The sequence below is a fragment of the Salvelinus fontinalis genome, chromosome 21, assembly GCF_029448725.1.
Source record: "Salvelinus fontinalis isolate EN_2023a chromosome 21, ASM2944872v1, whole genome shotgun sequence".
Classification (NCBI taxonomy): Eukaryota; Metazoa; Chordata; class Actinopteri; order Salmoniformes; family Salmonidae; genus Salvelinus; species Salvelinus fontinalis.
This window is the reverse complement of record NC_074685.1, coordinates 20,057,260-20,081,540: the sequence shown is the minus strand read 5'-3', so window position 1 is coordinate 20,081,540 and position 24,281 is coordinate 20,057,260. Positions and strand designations below refer to the sequence as shown.

The 24,281-nt window shown below is 43.2% G+C and overlaps 1 protein-coding gene across 1 annotated transcript in view; it reads left to right on the top strand.

Annotated features, from left to right (window-relative positions):
• The window catches only part of LOC129818386 (transmembrane protein 132C-like), a 169,317-nt gene that overhangs the window by 117,343 nt on the left and 27,693 nt on the right, over positions 1 to 24,281 (top strand). Inside the window, exon 5 of the mRNA XM_055874221.1 lies at positions 18,508 to 18,651. Within this exon, the coding sequence (XP_055730196.1) occupies positions 18,508 to 18,651 (144 nt within the window). The remainder of the gene's footprint in view (positions 1 to 18,507; positions 18,652 to 24,281) is intronic.

The window sequence follows — 24,281 nt, the reverse complement described above, 5'->3', positions numbered from 1 at the left end:
TTTTAAAGCCCCTTTTGCTGGGTCTGTCCTTGAGCTTGAGGTCTACTACATAAATCAGAGCCGTGCTTGGTCCTTACACACAAATCATCCACCTCCCTATCACCCCCCAACCGCACAGAAGTGTAATGGCCTTTCATCGATTCCCTCCCTCTCTGTGTGCAGTCTTAAGAAAAGAGTGTGTGTGAGAAGGCAATCCTCCCCTGCTGGGTCAGGACACGCTGGATGGTCCGCTCCTCAAGCCGAGAGTGTGTGGGGGGGAATGAGGATGGTGTGTGTGTGTGTGAGTTTATCACTGTGTGTGTCTGTCTGTGTATGTTGGATTGCTTATCAACCGCTGGGCCAGAGCGTCATACCAGGGGCCATTAATAAGGCATGCTCTCCAGCAGTCACTCTTAGCCCCAGGAGGGCCCAGGCACCAGGGAGGAGAGGGGGGATATTGGGAGAGTTGAGGATGAGCCGGCCTGGTTCACGTGCCACCCGCATCACTCCCGCTGTCACAGCACATCTCACACCCCCAAGGCCAGATGGGCGAAGAGATTGAGCCCTTACAGAGGCAGAGCTGAATGCTAAGGGAGTGCCCTGCGAAACACACAGACTAGACCCTGTCATTCACACCTCAGCCATTCTTAAACACATAGCTCTCCTGAAGACATATGCACACCCTTACAGCGCTCTAACATAGATGCATGCACACAGTCACACTAAAGTAGATTCACAGTTCAAATAGCTCTACACACGCACACACACACACACACACACACACACACACACACACACACACACACACACACACACACACACACACATAGGAGTCCGGATTTTTAGAGGCACCATTGTTTTATTTTCAAGTTAAATTCAGCATTAGTTCCTAAAAGGGACAAGAAAGGGCAGTAAATTATATTTTATCAACAATATTTCAAAGAAATTAACAATAACAATACTCAGTGAATTGATCAACATTTTGATAGCAAATATGATCAACTCACACTCACACACCATCCTCATTCCCCCCACACACACAAAACAATCAGCACCACACACACTCAGCTTGAGGAGTGGACAATCCAGCAAATATGCATAACTAATATTGCAAAAGGAATTTCTTTATAAAAACAGAACGAATTGTCAGATAAATGCCATTTAAATGTCAAAGGAAAAGTTTCTCAGCACAACAAAAGGCTCTTTAAATAGACCAAGTGCATAAAAGAAGAATTGCTTATGAATCAAAACCATTAACATCTCGACAATGTTACGAAACGAAAATATACACAGTACCAGTCAAAGTTTGGCTACACCTACTCATTCAAGGGTTTTTCTTTATTTTTACTATTTTCTACATTGTAGAATAATAGTGAAGACATCAAAACTATGAAATAATACATATGGAATCATGTAGTAAGCAGAAAGTGTGTCATGGATCCCCTCGGTACTGATGCTGTAATAGTCCTGCGTGTGTAGCTGGTGTAGAGAGTCAGGCGCAGGACAGCAGAATTGAGTAATCAACGTATTTAACTCAAAATACAAAAAATACACAGCAACATAACGAGCCTACAAAAAGGACTGATCTACAAAGAACAATCACTCACAAACAAAACATGGGGAACAGAGGGTTAAGTAATAAACAAGTAATTGGTTGAGTGAAGCCAGGTGTGAAAGACAAAGACAGAACAAATGGAAAATTAAAAATGGATCGGCGGTAGCTAGAAAACCGGTGACGTCGACCGCCGAACGCCGCCCGAACAAGGAGAGGCAGATGCTCATTCTGTTCACCAGTTCTGGAGGTCTACCTCACCAGCTTTCTAGGCTTCACTGAACGGGACTCATTATCATCAACCCCAGACTGTCTTGTCTGATTACACACACCTGGTTTCCATTTCCGCTGATTAGTATGTTATGTATGTGCCCTATTTTCCCTCTGTCTTTGTCAGTTATTGTTCCCATGTCTGTTGGTCGTGTGAGTACCGATGCGTTGGTGCAGCTGTTATGCTGCGAGCTTAATATATTGTGTATTACGGGTATCGTCCCGTGTCATTCAACGAGGTTTACCCTCACTCTTTTGTTTGGGTACAGCCCAGTGTGTAACGGTCATCGCTGCATGAGGAAGGATCGGACCAAAGCGCAGCGTGGTAAGTGTTCATGACTTTTATTTAAACTGAACACTAGAACAAAATAACAAAGTGCAAAACGAAACCAAAACAGTCCTGTCAGGTGCAGAAAACACTAAACAGAAAATAACTACCCACAAAACACAGGTGGGAAAATGCTACCTAAGTATGGTTCCCAATCAGAGAGAACGATAGACAGCTGTCCCTGATTGAGAACCATACCCGGCCAAAACAAAGAAATACAACACATAGAAAAATTAACATAGAATGCCCACCTTTGCCTTTATGACAGCTTTGCACACTCTTGGCATTCTCTCAACCAGCTTCAAGAGGTAGTCACTTGGAATGCATTTCAATTAACAGGTGTGTCTTGTTATAAGTTAATTTCTTTACTTCTTGATGCGGTTGAGCCAATCAGTTGTGTTGTGACAAGGTAGGGGGGTATACAGAAGATAGCCCTATTTGGAAAAAGTCCATATTATGGCAAGAACAGCTCAAATAAGCAAAGAGAAATAAAGGTCCATCATTACAATAAGACATGAATGTCAATCAATCTGGAACATTTCAAGAAAGTTTGAAAGTTTATTCAAGTGCCGTCCAAAAAACCATCAAGCGCTATGATGAAACTGGCTCTCATGAGGACCGCCACAGGAAAGGAAGACCCAGAGTTACCTCTGCTGCAGAAGATAAATTGATTAGAATAATTGCACCTCAGATTGCAGACCAAATAAATGCTTCACAGAGTTCAAGTAACAGACACGTCTCAACATCAACTGTTCAGAGGAGACTGCATGAATCAGTCCTTCATGGTCGAATTGCTGCAAAGAAACCACTACTAAAGGACACCAATAAGAAGAAGAGACTTTGGCCAAGAAACACGGGCAATGGACATTGGAATGGTGGAAATATGTCCTTTGGTCTGATGATTCCAACCACCATGTCTTTGTGAGATGCAGAGTAGGTGAACGGATGATCTCCGCATGTGTGGGTCCCACCGTGAAGCATGGAGGAGGTGTGATGGTGTGGGAGTGTTTAGCTTGTGACACTCAGTGATTTATTTAGAATTCAAGGCACACTTAACCAGCATGGCTAGCACAGCATTCTGCAGCAATACGCCATCCCATCTGATTTGCGCTTAGTGGTACTATCATTTGTTTTTCAACAGGACAATGACCTAACACACCTCTAGGCTGTTATTTGACCAAGAAGGAGAGTGATGGAGTGCTGTGTCAGATGACCTGGCCTCCACAATCACCCGACCTCAACCAAATTGAGATGGTTTGGGATGAGTTGGACCGCAGAGTGAAGGAAAAACATCCAACAAGTGCTCAACATATGTGGGAACTACTTCAAGACTGTTGGAAAAGCATTCCTCATGAAGCTGGTTGAGAGAATGCCAAGAGTGTGCAAAGCTGTCATCAAGGTAAAGGGTGGCTACTTTGCAGAATCTAAAATCTTAAATATATTTTGATTTGTTTAACCCTTTTCTGGTTACTACATGATTCCGTATGTGTTATTTCATTGTTTTGATTTCTACACTATTATTTTACAATGTAGAAAATAGTAAAAATAAAGAAAACCCTTGAATGATTAGGTGTGTCCAAACTTTTGACTGGTACTGTATGTTAAAGCAACAAAATACAGGCTACAATATACAACAAGGCCAACATCAAACGGCAACATAAAAAAAGAATCACCAGCACATAAACAATCAGCCTGCGATTGCAAACCATGCAGGACAAATTAGAGTTCAAACTACATAAATCATACATCAAATGGGATTACTCACAATCATCAAGGCCGCACGGGAGACAGAAAACTTGACCAAATAATTGGTAAACCAGGAAGCACAAATGACAACTCAACGCAAGCGTCTTTTAAAGGGAGCCGAGGCCACGTCCATACTCAGCACCACTGAATAGACAGCTCTTCTGCTGCCACTCACGAGACAGGAGTCAGTGCCCTATGTACAGTCGGCAATGGATATTTCCCATTTGAGGGAATTTTGGCATTTTATAGGCACAGTTCAGTTCATGCACATGCACACGCACACACACAAGCTGATATGCCCTCCTACTACTCTTCAATACACACACATTACCTTTAGGGTGTAATAGCCTGGAGTCAAGAGCTTTACCTGTATCAGTCACCATGAAAACATACTGAATGTGCCAAAGCCAACAGCACAGCACACATGAAGTGGTTTTACCATGGTTCATTTATTTGGGGCGTGACACTAAATGAACCCGGAAGTGGGTATACACTGAATTAAGATAACTTGGAGGTGTTCCTTAGACAATATTGTTACAATCGATTGTATTATCCTTGGTCTCAGATGAGCATTTGAGACTTATTTAATTATTGCGGTTGTTATCTTCACAGTTGAAAGAGAATGAAAACATGATTAGGCGATATACTGTAGATGTAATACAATGGAATAGTGCAACAGGATAGTCAGGCTACAGAAATCCTTAATGGCACATAGTACATCTGTTATGATATTGATGACTTAGCACATATGTAGGAGCATACTGTATGTAGAGGTCATTGTCTTATGATTAACTGCTCCTTCTCAGTGCTCCATCCCTGAACCCATGAAAATGGGATCTGGCAGGGGCGGACTGGGAGAAAAATTCAGCCCTGGCATTTCAGCCACACCAGCCAATGAGAGGTAACAGAGGGGTCAGAGGAAGACTACAGGGCAGAAATAACATACTTCACCCAATGGTACAAGGGAAAGAGATTCATTTCGTAATGTAAAAAAAACTAAAAAGGAAATGACAAACATCAGAACTATAAAAGAAGACACTGGGCCCATCCACATTGACTCAGAATATATAATCAGTTGAACAATGTACACATCTTGGAACTATAATTGACTCAAAACTCTCCTGGACTGCAAACACACAACATATATACAAAAAGGGACAAAAACGACTGTATTTCATGAGGCGATTAAATAAATATCAGGTCAATAAAAGAATATCAACCATATTCTACACATTGTTTGCTCAGTCTGTTCTCACTTTCTGTTTCCAAGCCTGGTACAATCACCTATCCATCGCAAATAAAAACCAACTACATAAATAGTAAAGCTGTCAAGCTAAATACGTGGAGTTAATCTCAAGAACATGGAAGCACTGTTCTTGGAGAGAGTAGTGAGGGCAGGAGCAAGAATTGTCACCGACCTGACACACCCACTTAACCAGGAGTTCCAGCTCCTACCACCAGGCCGCCGATACAGAGTCCGCCAGAGCCCAGCAATCAGTCATTTCCACCAGCATAAGTCAATTGTATAAATAACTGCTCAACTGCCCCCTCAACTCTGTCTGTCTGTCTGTCTGTCTGTCTGTCTGTCTGTCTGTCTGTCTGTCTGTCTGTCTGTCAATTTGTCTGTCTGTCTTTGCTTCTCCTTGTGCTCCTCTGTTGTTGCTCTGTCTGTATGTATGTTGCTGGTGAGAGAGCCAGGCGCAGGACAGCAGATACGAGTAAAAAAACGTGCTTTACTCAAAGACAAATATACAAAGTAATATCTTGAGCACACACAGACGGACCGAAATTACAATAAACAATCACTCACAAAAACCATGTGGGGAACAGAGGGTTAAATAAGGAAGAAGTGATTGTGGGATTGACAACAGGTGTGTGAGACAAAGACAAAACAAATGGAAAATGAAAAGTGGATCGGCAGTAGTTGGAAACCCGGTGACGTCGAACGCCGGCCGAACAATGCTTATTTTCCACCATAATTTGCAAATAAATTCATTAAAAATCAATGTGATTTTCGGGATTTTTTTTCTCATTTTGTCTGTCATAGTTGAAGTGTACCTATGATGAAAATTACAGGCCTCTCTCATCTTTTTAAGTGGGAGAACTTGCACAATTGGTGGCTGACTAAATACTTTTTTGCCCCACTGTATAGAGTTAACTTATTAAGGAACTCTCTGTTTTCTTCCTGCCCCCACTGTACTCATCTCTGAAATGTCTCTGCAACATCCTAGTTGTGAATGAATAAACACATTTATTAGATAAAGAAGAAATCTTTAGCGCAATAACTGTAAGTCTATGGTATGTACTAGCATGCTAGCAGATACCCATAGATTTCCAGTCATTGTGCTAACGCTAGTTAGCATTGGCTTAGGAAACTATCTTTAACTTCCTTCATACTGGACACAGAGACATAAAAATGTTATCCACGAGCTCATCTGAAAATCCAGAAGTATCTCTTTAAAATAGTGTTACCCATCCTAGTTGTGAATGAGTAAATAAATATATTAAACAAAGAAAATCACTGAATAAATGACTTATAGATGACCAATGGCTTATATAATATCTTATAACAGCCTAACAACATATTTCAAATTAGTGCATGTCAAGTGATCCCCGCTGTCCACTTCACTAAGTGTTTAAATATTATGCTACATATAATTCAATAGAAGAAAACAGAGATAGAGAAGGAGAGAGAGAGAGTGACTAATGTTTTGGCTTTATAATACAGCCAATGGCTACATTAATGAACTGGCAGTCTCTCGCTCTCCCTCTCTTTGTTTTCTTCTATTGAATTCAATATGCCAGGACTAGTTATTGTGGATGCAGATAGATTTCCAGCGTTGTGCTTCGTTTGACATTGTGATAGTATGCGTAATCTTTCTGCCAAGAAGTGACAGGCCTTTCAGTGAATTAAATAAGTAGGAGATAGGCAGGACCAGCCTTCAGTAGCGGTGGCTATGTAATGTAATCCGACACCAGTCACTTGTTACTACAGCTCATAACCCCACTCACTGAGACTGAGATTCAGAAGCGAAAAAACATTGATAAAACAATTAAAATACACAGACAGTCCCAGAATTGACCTTTATTGTAATACATAATTACTTGTGTTTAGTAAAAAGCACTGTATAAATGTCTAGCAGATGGTTATTGCCTTGCCTATGTGTTATAAAAGCCAATCTAATCACTTGTTAGGCTACACTGAGTGTACAGTAGGAACTGCCCTTTCCATGACAGACTGACCAGGTGAAAGCTATGATCCCTTTTTGATGTCACCTGTTAAATCCACTTAAATCAGTGAAGATGAAGGGGAGGAGACAGATTAAAGAAGGACTTTTAAGCCTTGAGACAATTGAGACATAGATTGTGTATGTGTGCCATTCAGAGGGTGAATGGGAAAGACAACAGATTTAAGTGCCTTTGAACGGGATACGGTAGTAGGTGCCAGACGCACCAGTTTGATTGTGTCAAGTACTGCAACAGTTTCCCTTGTGTATCAAGAATGGTCCACCATCCAAAGGACTTCCAGCCAACTTGACACAACTTTGGGAAGCATTGGAGTTAACATGACCCAGCATCCCTGTGGAATACTTTTACATTTACATTACATTTAAGTCATTTAGCAGACGCTCTTATCCAGAGCGACTTACAAATTGGTGCATTCACCTTATGACATCCAGTGGAACAGCCACTTTACAACAGTGCATCTAAATCTTTTAAGGGGGGGGGGGGGGTCAGAAGGATTACTTTATCCTATCCTAGGTATTCCTTAAAGAGGTGGGGTTTCAGGTGTCTCCGGAAGGTGGTGATTGACTCCGCTGTCCTGGCGTTGTGAGGGAGTTTGTTCCACCATTGGGGGGCCAGAGCAGCGAACAGTTTTGACTGGGCTGAGCGGGAACTGTACTTCCTCAGTGGTAGGGAGGCGAGCAGGCCAGAGGTGGATGAACGCAGTGCCCTTGTTTGGGTGTAGGGCCTGATCAGAGCCTGGAGGTACTGAGGTGCCGTTCCCCTCACAGCTCCGTAGGCAAGCACCATGGTCTTGTAGCGGATGCGAGCTTCAACTGGAAGCCAGTGGAGAGAGCGGAGGAGCGGGGTGACGTGGGAGAACTTGGGAAGGTTGAACACCAGACGGGCTGCGGCGTTCTGGATGAGTTGTAGGGGTTTAATGGCACAGGCAGGGAGCCCAGCCAACAGCGAGTTGCAGTAATCCAGACGGGAGATGTCAAGTGCCTGGATTAGGACCTGCGCCGCTTCCTGTGTGAGGCAGGGTCGTACTCTGCGGATGTTGTAGAGCATGAACCTACAGGAACGGGCCACCGCCTTGATGTTTATTATTATTATAATTTTTTTTTTATTATTTTTTTTTTTTTATTCCCCGCGACCCTACCACCAATCCCCCAATTGGAGTAAACTTATAAACACTTCTGCTTTTACCTTCAATTTCTACATCTTATACCTATCTTACAGACACAGTCCACTTTACAATAGTTCTCTCTTATTTGTTCTTAGTCCTTCCTCTATTTCTGTTGTCCATCCAATTTTATTTCCACTTGTAGCTGTGCTATTTCACAAAAGCTCCGCACCTATACACATTTCACAGATCCCGTATGCCCTATATTTTTTATCTTGTTATTAGTCCCACCCTTCAGCTCCACCCAACCCCTCCCATCTATCTTCCAACATCATCCATTTCGGATTTCTATTTGCCATACATTTCTCAACTGTGCTGTGATGCTCCACAAAAGACCTGAACCTTCCTATTCTCATAGCTTCTACAGATTGTAAATTAAAAATAAACATCTTTGCCAAAATAATTATTATATTATTGATTGATTGACTATGGCTTTTCAAATCCCCCAGTATTGCTATCTGTAGCGTTAGTTTTAGGCAAATGTTGCAATTCTTCAGCCATTCCTGGACCTGTGACCAAAAACGAGCTACATATTGACAATACCAAAATAAATGATCTAATGACTCTGCCTCCTCACAACAGAATCTGCAGAGCTGGGAAGATTGTATACCCCATATATATAACATTCTATTAGTTGCGAGAATTTTGTACAGTAATTTATATTGAAAAATTCGAAGTTTTGAATCCGGCGTTGTTTTGCGTATCAATTCATAAACCATGTGCCATGGAATGGGTAAATCGAAAATCTCTTCCCAACTATTTTGCAATTTGTATGGCACAGCTGTTAGTTTTTTGGTCCTTAAATGAAATTGGTATATGTTTTTATTTATCACACTTTTCTTTAAACATTTTTGTTCTTTAATACAGGGCCGACATACAAGTTCCTTACTTTTTTCCCCTTCTACTTGCCTCTTCCATTTTTGTGGTAATGCTGCAATTAATTGGTTGTAATTTTGGGTAGAGCAGACTTTTCCATATGTCTGTGTTAGCTGCATGTGTGACATAACTCCACCAGTCCTATTTATGATATCATTCACAAAAATTATACCTTTTTTAAACATTTCTTCGATAAATACAGTTTTTTTATCAATTATTATATTTGAATTTAACCACAATATTTGTTGTACTATTTGTTCCGTCCTTTCAGGTGGATTAAACTGAAATTGCAACCAACTTTCTAAGGCTTGTTTAAAGAATAAGGATATTTTGGAGATCATTTCCTTTTCAAACAACCGAAAGTGAGCAGGTGTAATCTGAATAAAGGGAAAAAGGCCCTTCTTGAACATAGGATGAGACATTCGTACCAGTTTACTAGAGAACCAGTTTGGATTTAAGTATAACTTTTGTATGACCGATGCCTTTAGTGAGAGGTCTAATGCTTTAATATTTAATAATTTCTGCCCTCCGAATTCATATTCGTTATATAAATAGGCCCTTTTAATTTTATCTGGCTTGCCGTTCCAAATAAAATTGAATATTTTTTGTTCATATAATTTAAAAAACAGGTCACTAGGTGTAGGCAAAACCATAAGCAAATAGGTAAACTGTGATATGACTAAAGAGTTAATTAGGCTGATTTTTCCACAATGCGGATGTTGTAGAGCATGAACCTACAGGAACGGGCCACCGCCTTGATGTTAGTTGAGAACGACAGGGTGTTGTCCAGGATCACGCCAAGGTTCTTAGCGCTCTGGGAGGAGGACACAATGGAGTTGTCAACCGTGATGGCGAGATCATGGAACGGGCAGTCCTTCCCCGGGAGGAAGAGCAGCTCCGTCTTGCCGAGGTTCAGCTTGAGGTGGTGATCCGTCATCCACACTGATATGTCTGCCAGACATGCAGAGATGCGATTCGCCACCTGGTCATCAGAAGGGGGAAAGGAGAAGATTAATTGTGTGTCGTCTGCATAGCAATGATAGGAGAGACCATGTGAGGTTATGACAGAGCCAAGTGACTTGGTGTATAGCGAGAATAGGAGAGGGCCTAGAACAGAGCCCTGGGGGACACCAGTGGTGAGAGCACGTGGTGAGGAGACAGATTCTCGCCACGCCACCTGGTAGGAGCGACCTGTCAGGTAGGACGCAATCCAAGCGTGGGCCGCGCCGGAGATGCCCAACTCGGAGAGGGTGGAGAGGAGGATCTGATGGTTCACAGTGTCGAAGGCAGCCGATAGGTCTAGAAGGATGAGAGCAGAGGAGAGAGAATTAGCTTTAGCAGTGCGGAGCGCCTCTGTGCTACAGAGAAGAGCAGTCTCAGTTGAATGACTAGTCTTGAAACCTGACTGATTTGAATCAAGAAGGTCGTTCTGAGAGAGATAGCAGGAGAGCTGGCCAAGGACGGCACGTTCAAGAGTTTTGGAGAGAAAAGAAAGAAGGGATACTGGTCTGTAGTTGTTGACATCGGAGGGATCGAGTGTAGGTTTTTTCAGAAGGGGTGCAACTCTCGCTCTCTTGAAGACGGAAGGGACGTAGCCCGCGGTCAGGGATGAGTTGATGAGCGAGGTGAGGTAAGGGAGAAGGTCTCCGGAAATGGTCTGGAGAAGAGAGGAGGGGATAGGGTCAAGCGGGCAGGTTGTTGGGCGGCCGGCCGTCACAAGACGCGAGATTTCATCTGGAGAGAGAGGGGAGAAAGAGGTCAGAGCACAGGGTAGGGCAGTGTGAGCAGAACCAGCGGTGTCGTTTGACTTAGCAAACGAGGATCGGATGTCGTCGACCTTCTTTTCAAAATGGTTGACGAAGTCATCTGCAGAGAGGGAGGAGGGGGGGGGGGGGAGGAGGATTCAGGAGGGAGGAGAAGGTGGCAAAGAGCTTCCTAGGGTTAGAGGCAGATGCTTGGAATTTAGAGTGGTAGAAGGTGGCTTTAACAGCAGAGACAGAAGAGGAAAATGTAGAGAGGAGGGAGTGAAAGGATGCCAGGTCCGCAGGGAGGCGAGTTTTCCTCCATTTCCGCTCGGCTGCCCGGAGCCCTGTTCTGTGAGCTCGCAATGAGTCGTCGAGCCACGGAGCGGGAGGGGAGGACCGAGCCGGCCTGGAGGATAGGGGACATAGAGAGTCAAAGGATGCAGAAAGGGAGGAGAGGAGGGTTGAGGAGGCAGAATCAGGAGATAGGTTGGAGAAGGTTTGAGCAGAGGGGAGAGATGATAGGATGGAAGAGGAGAGAGTAGCGGGGGAGAGAGAGCGAAGGTTGGGACGGCGCGATACCATCCGAGTAGGGGCAGTGTGGGAAGTGTTGGATGAGAGCGAGAGGGAAAAGGATACAAGGTAGTGGTCGGAGACTTGGAGGGGAGTTGCAATGTGGTTAGTGGAAGAACAGCATCTAGTAAAGATGAGGTCAAGCGTATTGCCTGCCTTGTGAGTAGGGGGGGAAGGTGAGAGGGTGAGGTCAAAAGAGGAGAGGAGTGGAAAGAAGGAGGCAGAGAGGAATGAGTCAAAGGTAGACGTGGGGAGGTTAAAGTCGCCCAGAACTGTGAGAGGTGAGCCGTCCTCAGGAAAGGAGCTTATCAAGGCATCAAGCTCATTGATGAACTCTCCGAGGGAACCTGGAGGGCGATAAATGATAAGGATGTTAAGCTTGAAAGGGCTGGTAACTGTGACAGCATGGAATTCAAAGGAGGCGATAGACAGATGGGTAAGGGGAGAAAGAGAGAATGACCACTTGGGAGAGATGAGGATCCCGGTGCCACCACCCCGCTGACCAGCTGCTCTCGGGGTGTGCGAGAACACGTGGGCGGACGAAGAGAGAGCAGTAGGAGTAGCAGTGTTATCTGTGGTGATCCATGTTTCCGTCAGTGCCAAGAAGTCGAGGGACTGGAGGGAGGCATAGGCTGAGATGAACTCTGCCTTGTTGGCCGCAGATCGGCAGTTCCAGAGGCTACCGGAGACCTGGAACTCCACGTGGGTCGTGCGCGCTGGGACCACCAGATTAGGGTGGCCGCGGCCACGCGGTGTGAAGCGTTTGTATGGTCTGTGCAGAGAGGAGAGAACAGGGATAGACAGACACATAGTTGACAGGCTACAGAAGAGGCTACGCTAATGCAAAGGAGATTGGAATGACAAGTGGACTACACGTCTCGAATGTTCAGAAAGTTAAGCTTACGTAGCAAGAATCTTATTGACTAAAATGATTAAAATGATACAGTTTTGACACTTTGTAGTCCACTTTGTAGACACTTTGTAGTCCACGAATTGAGGCTGTTCTGAGGGTAAAAGGGTTTCCTAATGTTTTGTACATTCAGTGGATATTGCAAGTAAACTAGTGTCTAAATGTTTCCCCGAATCCCCCTTCCCTAATTATTCTACTATAGTAGGTATAAAAATATATATCATACAATATACAGCCAAAATATTATGCCTAACTGGCAGTAGTAGGCTACATGTTCTGTATCAGTGTGTGTAAGTGTGTCCTTCACTGTTTTCCTCCTACTTCGACTGCAAGATGGCCAATCCGCACATGGGATCTGGATGATCTCATTTAGGTTCAACTAAATAGACAATGACTTCAGTTTTGAAATTGTGGGCTATTACCCTAATTCAGTGGTCACCAACCTTTTTTGACTCAAGATGTCACGACTTCTGCCGAAGTCGATGCCTCTCCTTGTTCAGGCGGTGTTCGGTGGTCGACGTCGCCAGTCTTCTAGCCATCGCCGATCCATTTGTCATTTTCCATTTGTTTTGTCTTTTTTCCCACACACCTGGTTCTCATTTCCCTCATTATGTGTTGTGTATTTAACCCTCTGTTCCCCCCATGTCTTTGTGTGGTATTGTTTATTGTAAGTGCTTGTGCACATTATGTTTGACTGGTGCGCGTCGGGTTATTGTGCCCATACTTTGTATTTCTTATGCCGTTGGTTTTACTATTAAACTGCTCCGGCTATTATCAAGTTCTGCTCTCCTGTGTCTGACTTCCCTGCCACCAGATACGCACTCCTTACACAAGATCACTTTCTGAGTAAAAATTCAAGCCAAGCTCTACCGCTGTGATTTTTTTTAACATGACTTAAAAAACGTAAGCCTATGCAACAGTACTGTAGCATTGAGGTTTGTTTAGTAGGCTATAGGCCCAATACATTATCACTGCTTATTGGCTTTGCCTGAATTGTCCTGCCAATGTACAGTTCTTCGGACTCTTTTGAGGTAGGCTATATGATAACACCTGTACTAGATCAGTTGTTGTATTACTTGTGAGGCACATCTGAGTGAGCATAAATGCAAATCATTTGAGTTTTATTTTATTTTACTGGGCTGATGGTGCCTGCATCTGATGCTCAGGGAGATAGGGAGAGAGCAGTTTGGTAGAGAGCAGCTTGTCCGCCTCTCAATATCCATCAGCTCTCTCTTTCCTCCATCTTCCAGCTAGCTGATGGTGAAACTCGAGTCGCACCGCATTATTTCTGCCAAATGCACAAATGAATCTTGTTACAGAGAAAGTTAAATATTACTTGAAACTAAAAACGAACCAAGCCACTGATAATAACATGCAAGCCTATCGATACACTTTCCTACTCATTCATTACAGCTTCAGTTGTTGTAGCACAAGTGGAAGCAGGAAGAACACACATTTTATGCCATGTAAAAGTGTTGAATACAAAGTGTTGACAGTGCTGAGTAAGAACTTAAACATGAACTCACTCATAAAAACAGCAACTCTTTTCTGTATTCATTGACAGTCTCTCTCTAGTCATGAAGATTAACGTTTTGAAATCTCAGTATCAACTTTGCTGTAGCTTTCTTTTATGTCAGCTACGTTACTGCAGACACGGTCATCTGAGCCATCCGATTGGTCAGGGGTAAACCTATAGTGCACTTGATTTGCTCTCCGGGCCCACCAGGAAGTGTGTACCTTCAGACACCTAAAATGGTTCAAATTGGGAACACTTTGCCTTCCTGGCACGCAGGGCAGCTGAATCGGGTCCGCCTACTGCCAACAGTACGAGATGAATAAAAAATGTATAATAGGAACTCAAGACTTATCGTTGGGTTTTTTACAGAAATGTTTTGCGGTCAACTAGAAATGCCTCAGAGATCAACCAGTCGATCGCGATCGACCTGTTTATGACCAATGCTCTAATTCGTTTCCAATGGACTTATAGAAAATATAAGGCCTTCTATACAATAAACATATTATCTCTAGGTTTATGGATGGGTTACATAGATTCTATGATTCACGTCTACCATTATGTCATAGCACAATCAAACCCATTGTGAGGGAGGGCTGATACTGTTGAACATCTTCTGTAGCTGAAAACCTTCAGTGAAGAAGACATTGTTCATTTCAAAAGTTCCTGAATGTTTGTTTTGACTGACAGTTCAAAATATTGCCTTTGCCAAAAAGTGGAACTGTTGCTTTGAATTAACAGCCTTCCCCAGATTTTAATTTAATAGGAGGGAAAGTGGCTCCTCGGTCCAATTTTGCCCAATGTTTATCGGAGCCATTTCCCAGGTCCGGTTAAATGGATATTTTGACAGTAGATGAAACAGTGTGGATAGCTCCTTGTCAGACTGTGTCAGCAATCTGTTTGCACACCGGCCCTGGCTGCTCATCTGACTCACATTAGCATAATTGTGGAATCAAAGAAAAACAATACGTTCAAGTTATTGTATGTGGAGAGCATAGGAGACTAATGTTCGATCAAAATAGTAAAATAGTAATCAGGTTGAATTCAGAGAAGTGAGCTAATATATCTACTTCCCATTAAAGAACAGGGAAAACGACTGGATCCTTGAGCGAGGAATCAGCAGGCAGGGATAGAGGGAGTGAGACAGAGCGAGAGAGTAAGAGAGAGAGAGTAAGAGAGAGAGAGTAAGAGAGAGTGAGTAAGAGTGAGAGAGTAAGAGAGAGAGAGAGAGAGAGAGAGAGAGAGAGAGAGTAAGAGAGAGAGAGAGAGAGTAAGAGTGAGAGAGTAAGAGAGAGAGAGAGTAAGAGAGAGAGGGTAAGAGTGAGAGTAAGAGAGAGAGAGAGAGAGAGAGAGTAAGAGAGAGAGAGAGAGTTAGAGAGAGAGAGAGAGTAAGAGAGAGAGAGAGTAAGAGAGAGAGAGAGAGAGTAAGAGAGAGAGAGAGAGAGTAAGAGAGAGAGAGAGTAAGAGAGAGAGAGAGAGGGTAGGAGAGAGAGAGAGGGTAGGAGAGAGAGAGAGAGAGAGAGAGAGAGAGAGAGAGAGAGAGAGAGAGAGAGAGAGAGAGAGAGAGAGAGAGAGAGAGAGAGAGAGAGAGAGAGAGAGAGAGAGAGAGAGAGAGAGGAGAGAGAGAGAGGAGAGAGAGAGAGAGAGAGAGAGAGAGAGAGAGAGAGAGAGAGGAGAGAGAGAGAGAGAGAGAGAGAGAGAGAGAGAGAGAGAGAGAGAGAGAGAGAGAGAGAGAGGGTAAGAGTGAGAGTAAGAGTGAGAGTAAGAGAGTAAGAGAGAGAGTAAGAGAGAGAGAGAGAGTAAGAGAGAGAGAGAGAGAGTAAGAGAGAGAGAGAGTAAGAGAGAGAGAGAGAGAGTAAGAGAGAGAGAGAGAGAGTAAGAGAGAGAGAGAGAGAGTAAGAGAGAGAGAGAGAGAGAGAGAGAGAGAGAGAGGGGAGAGAGAGAGAGAGAGAGAGAGAGAGAGAGAGAGAGAGAGAGAGAGAGAGAGAGAGAGAGAGAGAGAGAGAGAGAGAGGGGGGCAGGTGAAGAAGGTAGAGGGAAGAAAGAAGACTGAATTCCATTATCCACAGCAGAGCGTTAAATAATGTTATCTGTTTTGCTCAAAATGAGAGGGCCAATGGAATTAACAAAGCGAACAGAGTGTAGGGAACAAAGGCCTGTCTGGGGTCCATTTTAACTTTGCCTTTCACAGATGTAGGCCTATTAACTGGTCTTTTATTGAAACTAAGCTGCACTGAGTGGGATGTGTGTGTGTGTGTGTGCGTGTGCGTGTGCATGTGCGTGTGCGTGTGCGCCTGCGCCTGGTGTATGTCTAGTGTTCGTGCATGCTCTTGTCAAAAGTTTGGACACACCTACTTATTCAAGGATTTTTCTTTATTCTTACTATTTTCTACATTGTAGAATAGTAGTGAAGACATCAAAACTATGAAATAACACATCATGTAGTAATCAAAAAAGTGTTAAACAAATCAAAATATATGTAATATTTTAGATTCTTCAAAGTAGCCACCCTTTGCCTTGATGACAGCTTTGCAAACTCTTGGCAGCGATTACAGCCACAAGTCTTCTTGGGTATGACGCTACAAGCTTGGCACACTTGTATTTGGGGAGTTTCTCCTGTTCCTCTCTGCAGATCTTCTCAATGTCTGTCAGGTTGAATAGGGAGCGTTGCTGCACAGGTATTTTCAGGTCTCTCCAGAAATGTTTGATCGGGTTCAAGTCCGGGCTCTGGCTGGGCCACTCAAGGACATTCAGAGACTTGTCCTGAAGCCACTCATGCGTTGTCTTGGCTGTGTGCTTAGGGTGATTGTCCTGTTGGAAGGTGAACCTTCACCCCAGTCTGAGATCATGAGCGCTCTGGAGCACGTTTTCATCAAGGATCTCTCTGTACTTTGCTCCGTTCATCTTTGCCTCAATCCTGACAAGTCTTCTAGTCCCTGCCTCTGAAAAACATCCCCACAGTATGATGCTGCGACCACCATGCTTCACCATAGGGATGGTGCCAGGTTTCCTCCAGATGTGACACTTGACATTCAGGCCAAAGAGTTCAATCTTGGTTTCATCAGACCAGAGAATCTTGTTTCTCATGGTCTGAAAGTCCTTCTGGTGCCTTTAGGCAAACTCCAAGTGGGCTGTCATGGGCCTTTTACTGAGCAGTGGCTCTGGCCACTCTACCATAAAGGTCTGATTCTCTGACATGCACTTTCAACTGTGAGACCTTATATAGACAGGTTGTGCCTTTCCAAATCACGTCCAACCAATTGATTTTACCACAGGTCGACTCCAATCAGGTTATAGAAACATCTCAAGGATGTTCTATGGAAACAGGATGGACCTGAGCTCAATTTCGAGTCTCATAGGAAAGGGTCTGAATACTTATGTAAATAATGTATTTATTATTATAATTGTTTTAATCCATTATAGAATAAGTCTATAACGTAACAAAATGTGGAAAAAGTCAAGGGGTCTTAATACTTTCCGAAGGCACTGTAAGTAAGTGAAAGCTTAAAAAAAAAACGGAATATAGCTCTCTCTCCCTCTCTTCTGCTAGTCCTTCATTTTTGAAGAAATTAATTAGATAAAAACTCTTTCTCTCACTTTGGGTCTACTACTCACTACATTTTATGCACTGCAGTGTTAGCTAGATGTTACTTATGCTTTCAGTACTAGATTCATTCTCTGATACTTTGATTGGGTGGACAACATGTCAGTTAATGCTGCAAGAGCTCTGATAGGTTGGAGGACATAATCCGGAAGTTGCCATAATTACTGTGTAAGTCTATGGAAGGAGGTGAGACCCATGAGCCTGCTAGGTTTTGTATTGAAGTCAATGTACCAAGAGGAGGACGGAAACAAACTGTCCTCCGGCTACACCACGGTGCTACCCTATAGAGTGCTGTTGAGGCTACTGTAGACCTTCATTGCAAATAGTGTGTTTTAATCAATTATTTGGTGACAGGTGTTCAGTTTAGTTATATCAAAAAATGATAACTTTTTAAATGTTTCACTGTTTTTATTTGTATGAAATTCACTGAGGATGGTCCTCCCCTTCCTCCTCTGGTATTAATGTCACCTTAACTGCTGAATAGGGGCACAACTGGATCGTTGGTGCTCGATTCACAGGGGAATTAGGATGTACAGCAGATGAAGCATTTATTGTACGTACTACTGACTCATTTATTGTACGTACTACTGACTCATTTATTGTACGTACTACTGACTCATTTATTGTACGTACTCCTGACTCATTTATTGTACGTACTACTGACTCATTTATTGTACGTACTCCTGACTCATTTATTGTACGTACTCCTGACTCATTTATTGTACATACTCCTGACTCATTTATTGTACGTACTACATTTATTGTACGTACTACTGACTCATTTATTGTACGTACTACTGACTCATTTATTGAAATCTACGACTATTTCCACTGTCAGTTGTAGGCTAATTCCAATTAGTTGACAATGTGAGAGAGAGTAACCTTGCTTTTAAGTACTTGTAATCTTAGGTTATATTGCAATAAGTAAAGTAAACATTGCATCTGTCAGTGTGGTTGCTCTCTTCAGTAGAACTCTTAACTCCTCTTCTCTTCTCCCTCTCAGAACACTGAGATCCTGAATACAGCCATCCTCACCGGGAGGACGGTTGCTGTGCCGGTAAAAGTGGTCACCGTAGGAACAGACGGCACGGTTACGGATGTAACAGAGTCGGTGGAGTGTCGGTCGACCGATGAAGAGGTGGTCAAGGTGAGTGTACACTATAGAGGATGCAACCTTGAGAGGAAACCTTGAGGAGATAGACTAGGGGGAATCAATCCTTTTCAACCTAACAGAGAACTTCAGTTCAATTACAGTACATAGTATCAGGTTTCAGGTAAGACCTAAGTGCAGACTGTGTTGAAGTAAAAATGTTTATCGCATCAACAGTGGCATGCAAACGACAGGTCAAGGCAGGCAGGCCCAGTGTCAGGCAGAGGTCTGTAATCCAGAGTAGGGGCAAAGGCGCAGGACGGCAGGCAGGCTCAGAGTCAGGACAGGCAAGGATCAAAACCAGGAGGACGAGGAAAAAGAGCGACTGGGGAAAATCAGTCGCTGAGACAAACCGCTGGTTGACTTGGATAAACAAGATGAACTGGCACAGACAGACAGAAAACACAGGTATAAATACCCAGGGGGGAAGTGGGGAAGATGGGCGACACCTGGAGGGGGTGGAGACAAGCACAAGGACAGGTGAAACAGATCAGGGTGTGACACAGAGTATGACAATAATTGGTTGTCTTTACATCTTTTTAGTCTCTCATCCTTCACAGCCACAAGGCCATATAGACTGACCTTGATGAGTGAATGCTGTGTCCTACAGTACAACACAGAATAAATAGCACGTTTGATACTGTGTACATATACGTATGTATAGTGAGTAACACAAGACTAACCTTGTCAGGCGGAATTACCATATGCTGTGGGTTTTTGCTAATTGAATTAATAACTTTTGCCAGCTAGATTGTTGAATGTACCCTAATTAGATATAGACACAGTCACAGTGTATGCCGTTGTTTGTCAGGGCTAATTAAAATGCTGATAATAATATGTTATTTCTATAGTGCATATCCCAAGCTTGTTGCACAAAACTCAGAGAGGGCATTGGTTTTTATGAAAACCCACAATTGCTGGAGTTTGTGCTATTTCAGTCTATAATGAATAAGCTGCAACTGATAGTTATGTGGTATTGACAATATATACAGTATTAGAAATGATCAAACAGTCTTAAACTTTCCCTTGGTGATAGCAATACCCTTGAAATCTTTTGAAGTACTGTATGTAATCTGCTCCTGGTTGTAAATTGTTTGCTGTTTTAACGATTAGAGAGAGAGAGATGTCTATTTTGAGCAGTTAGGCCAGAGGGTAGAGACACAATCAAATAAAATCAAACTGTATTTGTCACATGCGCTGATTACAACAAGTGTAGATCTTACCGTGAAATGCTTACTTACAAGCCCTTAACCAACAGTGTAGTTCAAGAAAGAGTTAAGAAAATATTTACCAAATAAACTTAAGTAAAAAAATATTCAAAGTAACACAATAAAATAACAATAATGAGGCTATATACAGGGGGTACCGGTACCGAGTCTATGTGCGGGGGTACAGGTTAGTTGAGGTCATTTGTACATGTAAGATGGGGTGAAGTGACAATGCATAGATAATAAACAGTGAGTAGCAGCGGTGTACAAAACAAGTGGGGGGGGGGGGGGGGGTCAATGTAAATAGTCCGGGTGGCCATTTGATGAATTGTTCAGCGGTCTTATGGCTTAGAGTTAGAAGCTGTAAAGGAGCCTTTTGGTCCTAGACTTGGCGCTCCGGGTACCGCTTGCCATGCGGTAGCAGAGAAAACATTCTATGACTTGGGTGACTGGAGTCTCTGACAATTCCTCTGACACCGCCTAGTATATACTTCCTGGATGGCAGGAAGCTTGGCCCCAGTGATGTACTGGGCCGTATGCACTACCCTCTGTAGGTCAGAAGGTCAGAAGCCGAGCCGTTGACTGTCTTGGTGTGTTTGGACCATAATAGTTTGTTGGTGATTTGAACACCAAGGAACTTGAAACTCTCGACCCGCTCCACTACAGCCCCCATCGATGTTAATGGGGACCTGCTCGGCCCGCCTTTCACTGTAGTCCACGATCAGCTCCTTTGTCTTGCTCACATTGAGGGAGAGGTTGTTGTTCTGGCACCACACTGCCAGGTCTCTGACCTCCTCTCTATAGGCTGTCTCATCGTTGTCATTGATCAGGCCTACCACCGTTGTGCTGTCAGCAAACTTAATGATGGTGTTGAAGTCGTGTTTGGCCACACAGTCGTGGGTGAACAGGGAGTACAGGAGGGGACTAAGTAGACACCCCTGAGGGGCCCCAGTGTTGACAATCAGCATGGCAGACGTGGTGTTGCCTACCCTTACCCCCTGGGGGAGGCCCGTCAGGAAGTCGAGGATCCAGTTGCAGAGGGAGGTGTTTAGTCCCAGGATCCTTAGCTTATTGATGAGCTTTGAGGGCACTATGGTGTTGAACGCTGAGCTGTTGTCAATGAATAGCATTCTCACATAGGTGTTGCTTTTGTCCAGGTAGGAAAGGGCAGTGTGGAGTGCGATTGAGATTGCATCATCTGTGGATCTGTTGGGGTAGTATGCGAATTGGAGTGGGTCTAGGGTATCCGGGAGGATCCTGTTGATGTGAGCCATGACCAGCCTTTCAAAGCACTTCATGGCTACCAACGTGAGTGCTACGGGGCGGTAATCATTTTGGTAGGTTACCTTCGCTTCCTTGGGCACAGGGACTACGGTGGCCTGCTTGAAACATGTTGGTATTAGAGACTTTGTCAGGGAGAGGTTGAAAATGTCAGTGAAGACACTTGCCAGTTGGTCCGCGCATGCTTTGTGTACACGTCGTGGTAATCTGTCTGGCCCCGCTGCTTTGTGAATGTTGACCTGTTTAAAAAGGTCTTGCTCACATCGGCTACCCAGAGCAATATCACTATCGTCCAGAACAGTTGGTGCTCTCGTGCATGCTTCAGTGTCGCTTGCCTCGAAGCGAGCATAAAAGACATTTAGCTCATCTGGTAGGCTCATTTCACTGGGGAGCTCGCGTCTGGGTTTCCCTTTGTAGTCCAGAATAGTTTTTAACCCCTGCCACATCCAACGAGTGTCAAAGCTGGTATAGTAGGATTCAATCTTAACCCTTGTATTGACGCTTTGCTTGTTTGATGTTTCGTCTGAGGGCATAGCGGGATTTCTTATAAGCTTCCGGATTAGTCTCCCGCTCCTTGAAAGCGAGCCTTTAGCTCGATGCGGATGTAGCGGATTTAGCTCGATACGAGACATCGACGATGCACTTATTGATGAAGTCGATGACTGGGGTGGTATACTCCTCAATACCATTGGATGAATCCCGGAAGATATTCCAGTCTGTGCTAGCAAAACAGTCCTGTAGCATAGCATCTGCGTCATCTGACCACTTCTGAATTGAGCGAGTCACTGGTACTTCCTGCTTTAGTTTTTGCTTGTAAGCAGGAATCAGGAGGATATAATTATGTTCAGATTTGCCAAATGGAGGGCTAGGGAGAGCTTTGTATGCATCTCTGTGTTTGGAGTAAAGGTGGTCTAGAGTTTTTTTCTCCTCTGGTTTCACATTTGACATGCTGGTAGAAATGAGGTAAAACAGATTTAAGTTTGCCTGCATTAAAGTCCCCGGCCACAAGGAACGCCGCTTCTGGATGAGCATTTTCTTGTTTGCTTATCGCCTTATAGAGTTGGTTGAGTGCAGTCTTAGTGCCAGCATCGGTTTGTGGTGGTAATTAGACGGCTCCTGATAATATAGATGCTACATGTATTCTATTCACCACCAATAGACAGACAGCGCTCCACTCTCAACGTCCCTCCCTGTTTTTTGTCTCAAATAGCACACACTGATAAATACTTAGGATATGACAATGAGAGAGAGGGGGAAGAGTGCAGCCAAACTCCCCCTCCATCTGATGGATGTGTGCATGTGGGTGTGTTTGTGTGTAAGGGTGTGTGTTTATTTCTGTATATGTGTGTTTATTTATTTTGTGTGTGTTTCTGGTTGTGCATTTGAAGTTGTGTGTGTGAGAGTGAGAGCTCCCTGTAGGTTTCATAACGTTGATGGTGATTCTAAACCTCATGGGTCTCGGTGTTATTGGAAGATTACACTGTCAAAACCTAATATAATTGTGATAGTCTCTGAGATGAATAAACAAATCAACAGTAATGATTAGGTTTGATCAGCTATTTCAGTCATAAGAGGTAGATGTGAGATTAATAATTTCATCAGTTTCCTTTTCCACAATAATAAATGCAGTGCCTTAGACTGCTGCGCCACTCAGGAGCCCTAAAGACAACTAAGACAACACTAGTGTACGTAAACACAATGTACAGTAGGGGAGAGTGGGGTAAGTTGAGCCAAAGGGGTAACCCTTGTTTCTAGGAAACACTATGTATAATTTGACTAAATATTTAGGAAAGAAGAAACCACATGGGAAAATAGGTAGTTTTATTTTATTATTTAACTAGACAAGTCAATTAAGAACAAATTATTTTTTTACAATGACGGCCTACCCTGGCCAATCCCTCCCCTAACCTGGACGATGCTGGGCCAATTGTGCACCGCCATATGGGACTCCCGATCACAGCCAGTTGTTTTACAGCCCGGGATCGAACCATGGCCTGTAGTGACACCTCTAGCACTGAGATGCAGTGCCTTAGACCTCTGTGCCACTCAGGAGCAAAGTTAGGGTGTCAGGGTAGCAGGTAGCCTAGCAGTTAGAGTATTGATCCAGTAACTGAAAAGTTGCTGGTTTGAATAGCCGAGCTGACAAAGTGAAAATATGTTGATGTATCCTTGAGCAAGGCACTTAACCCGAATTTGCTCCAGGGGGGCTGTACTATTATGGCTGACACTGCAAAACAATACATTTCACTGCACCTTTGTGACAATACATATTTTTTTTAAGTACAATGTGTTTGTTAGCCTGTATTAAAATATGCTTACATTTATTCAAGAACAAAAAAGTGATTGTGATGAATTGTGTTTGGGAAATAAAGATAGACATGGTTTTAAAAAGCTAGTGGTCCTTTTTCATTCAACACAGACATTTTTTGGCAGTTTAACTTACCAAGTCCCGCAACTCAATTTACTCCATGCCCAGGATACTGCAAGTTATGCCAAGAGACCACTTTTTTTTGGACAAGCTGTTTTCAAAACTGTAAAGTTTACATGAATTCTGATTATTTCCAGGGATACTCAACATCCTGAAATATATGTAGATATCTTTGTTAGAAATAATACTATATTTCCCTTGACGGAGTGATGCTGAATGTAAGATATTACTCAACTTACCCCACATGTACATGCATGTCTCTTTCCAAGCTAGTCTTGGTAATTTCATTCAAAGCTTGAATAATGAACGTAATAGTAATTGTCTGTTGCATGCAACATTATTGAATTATTCTCTTCTAGCCAAAGAACACTGGAAAATAACACATTTTCTTCACATATCCACGGCACGACAATTACAGAGAAAATCAATATGATGGCAATGTCTATATTTGTAACTTGATGTGGAACATTCCGTGTCAAAGTTTCACAAGCCTCAAAGTAACTTTAATTCAACTTTGTAGTTGAATAGTTATTGACAATATCGAGAGGCAGATGAAGGGACATATACACTCTTAGAAAAAAGGGTTTCAAAACGTTTTCTGGTTTTTGGTTCCAGGTAGAACCCTTTTGGGTTCCACGTAGAACCCTCTATGGAAAGGAACCCAAAAGGTTCTTCAAAGGGTTATCCAAGGCAAAAGAATAGGCAAAGAA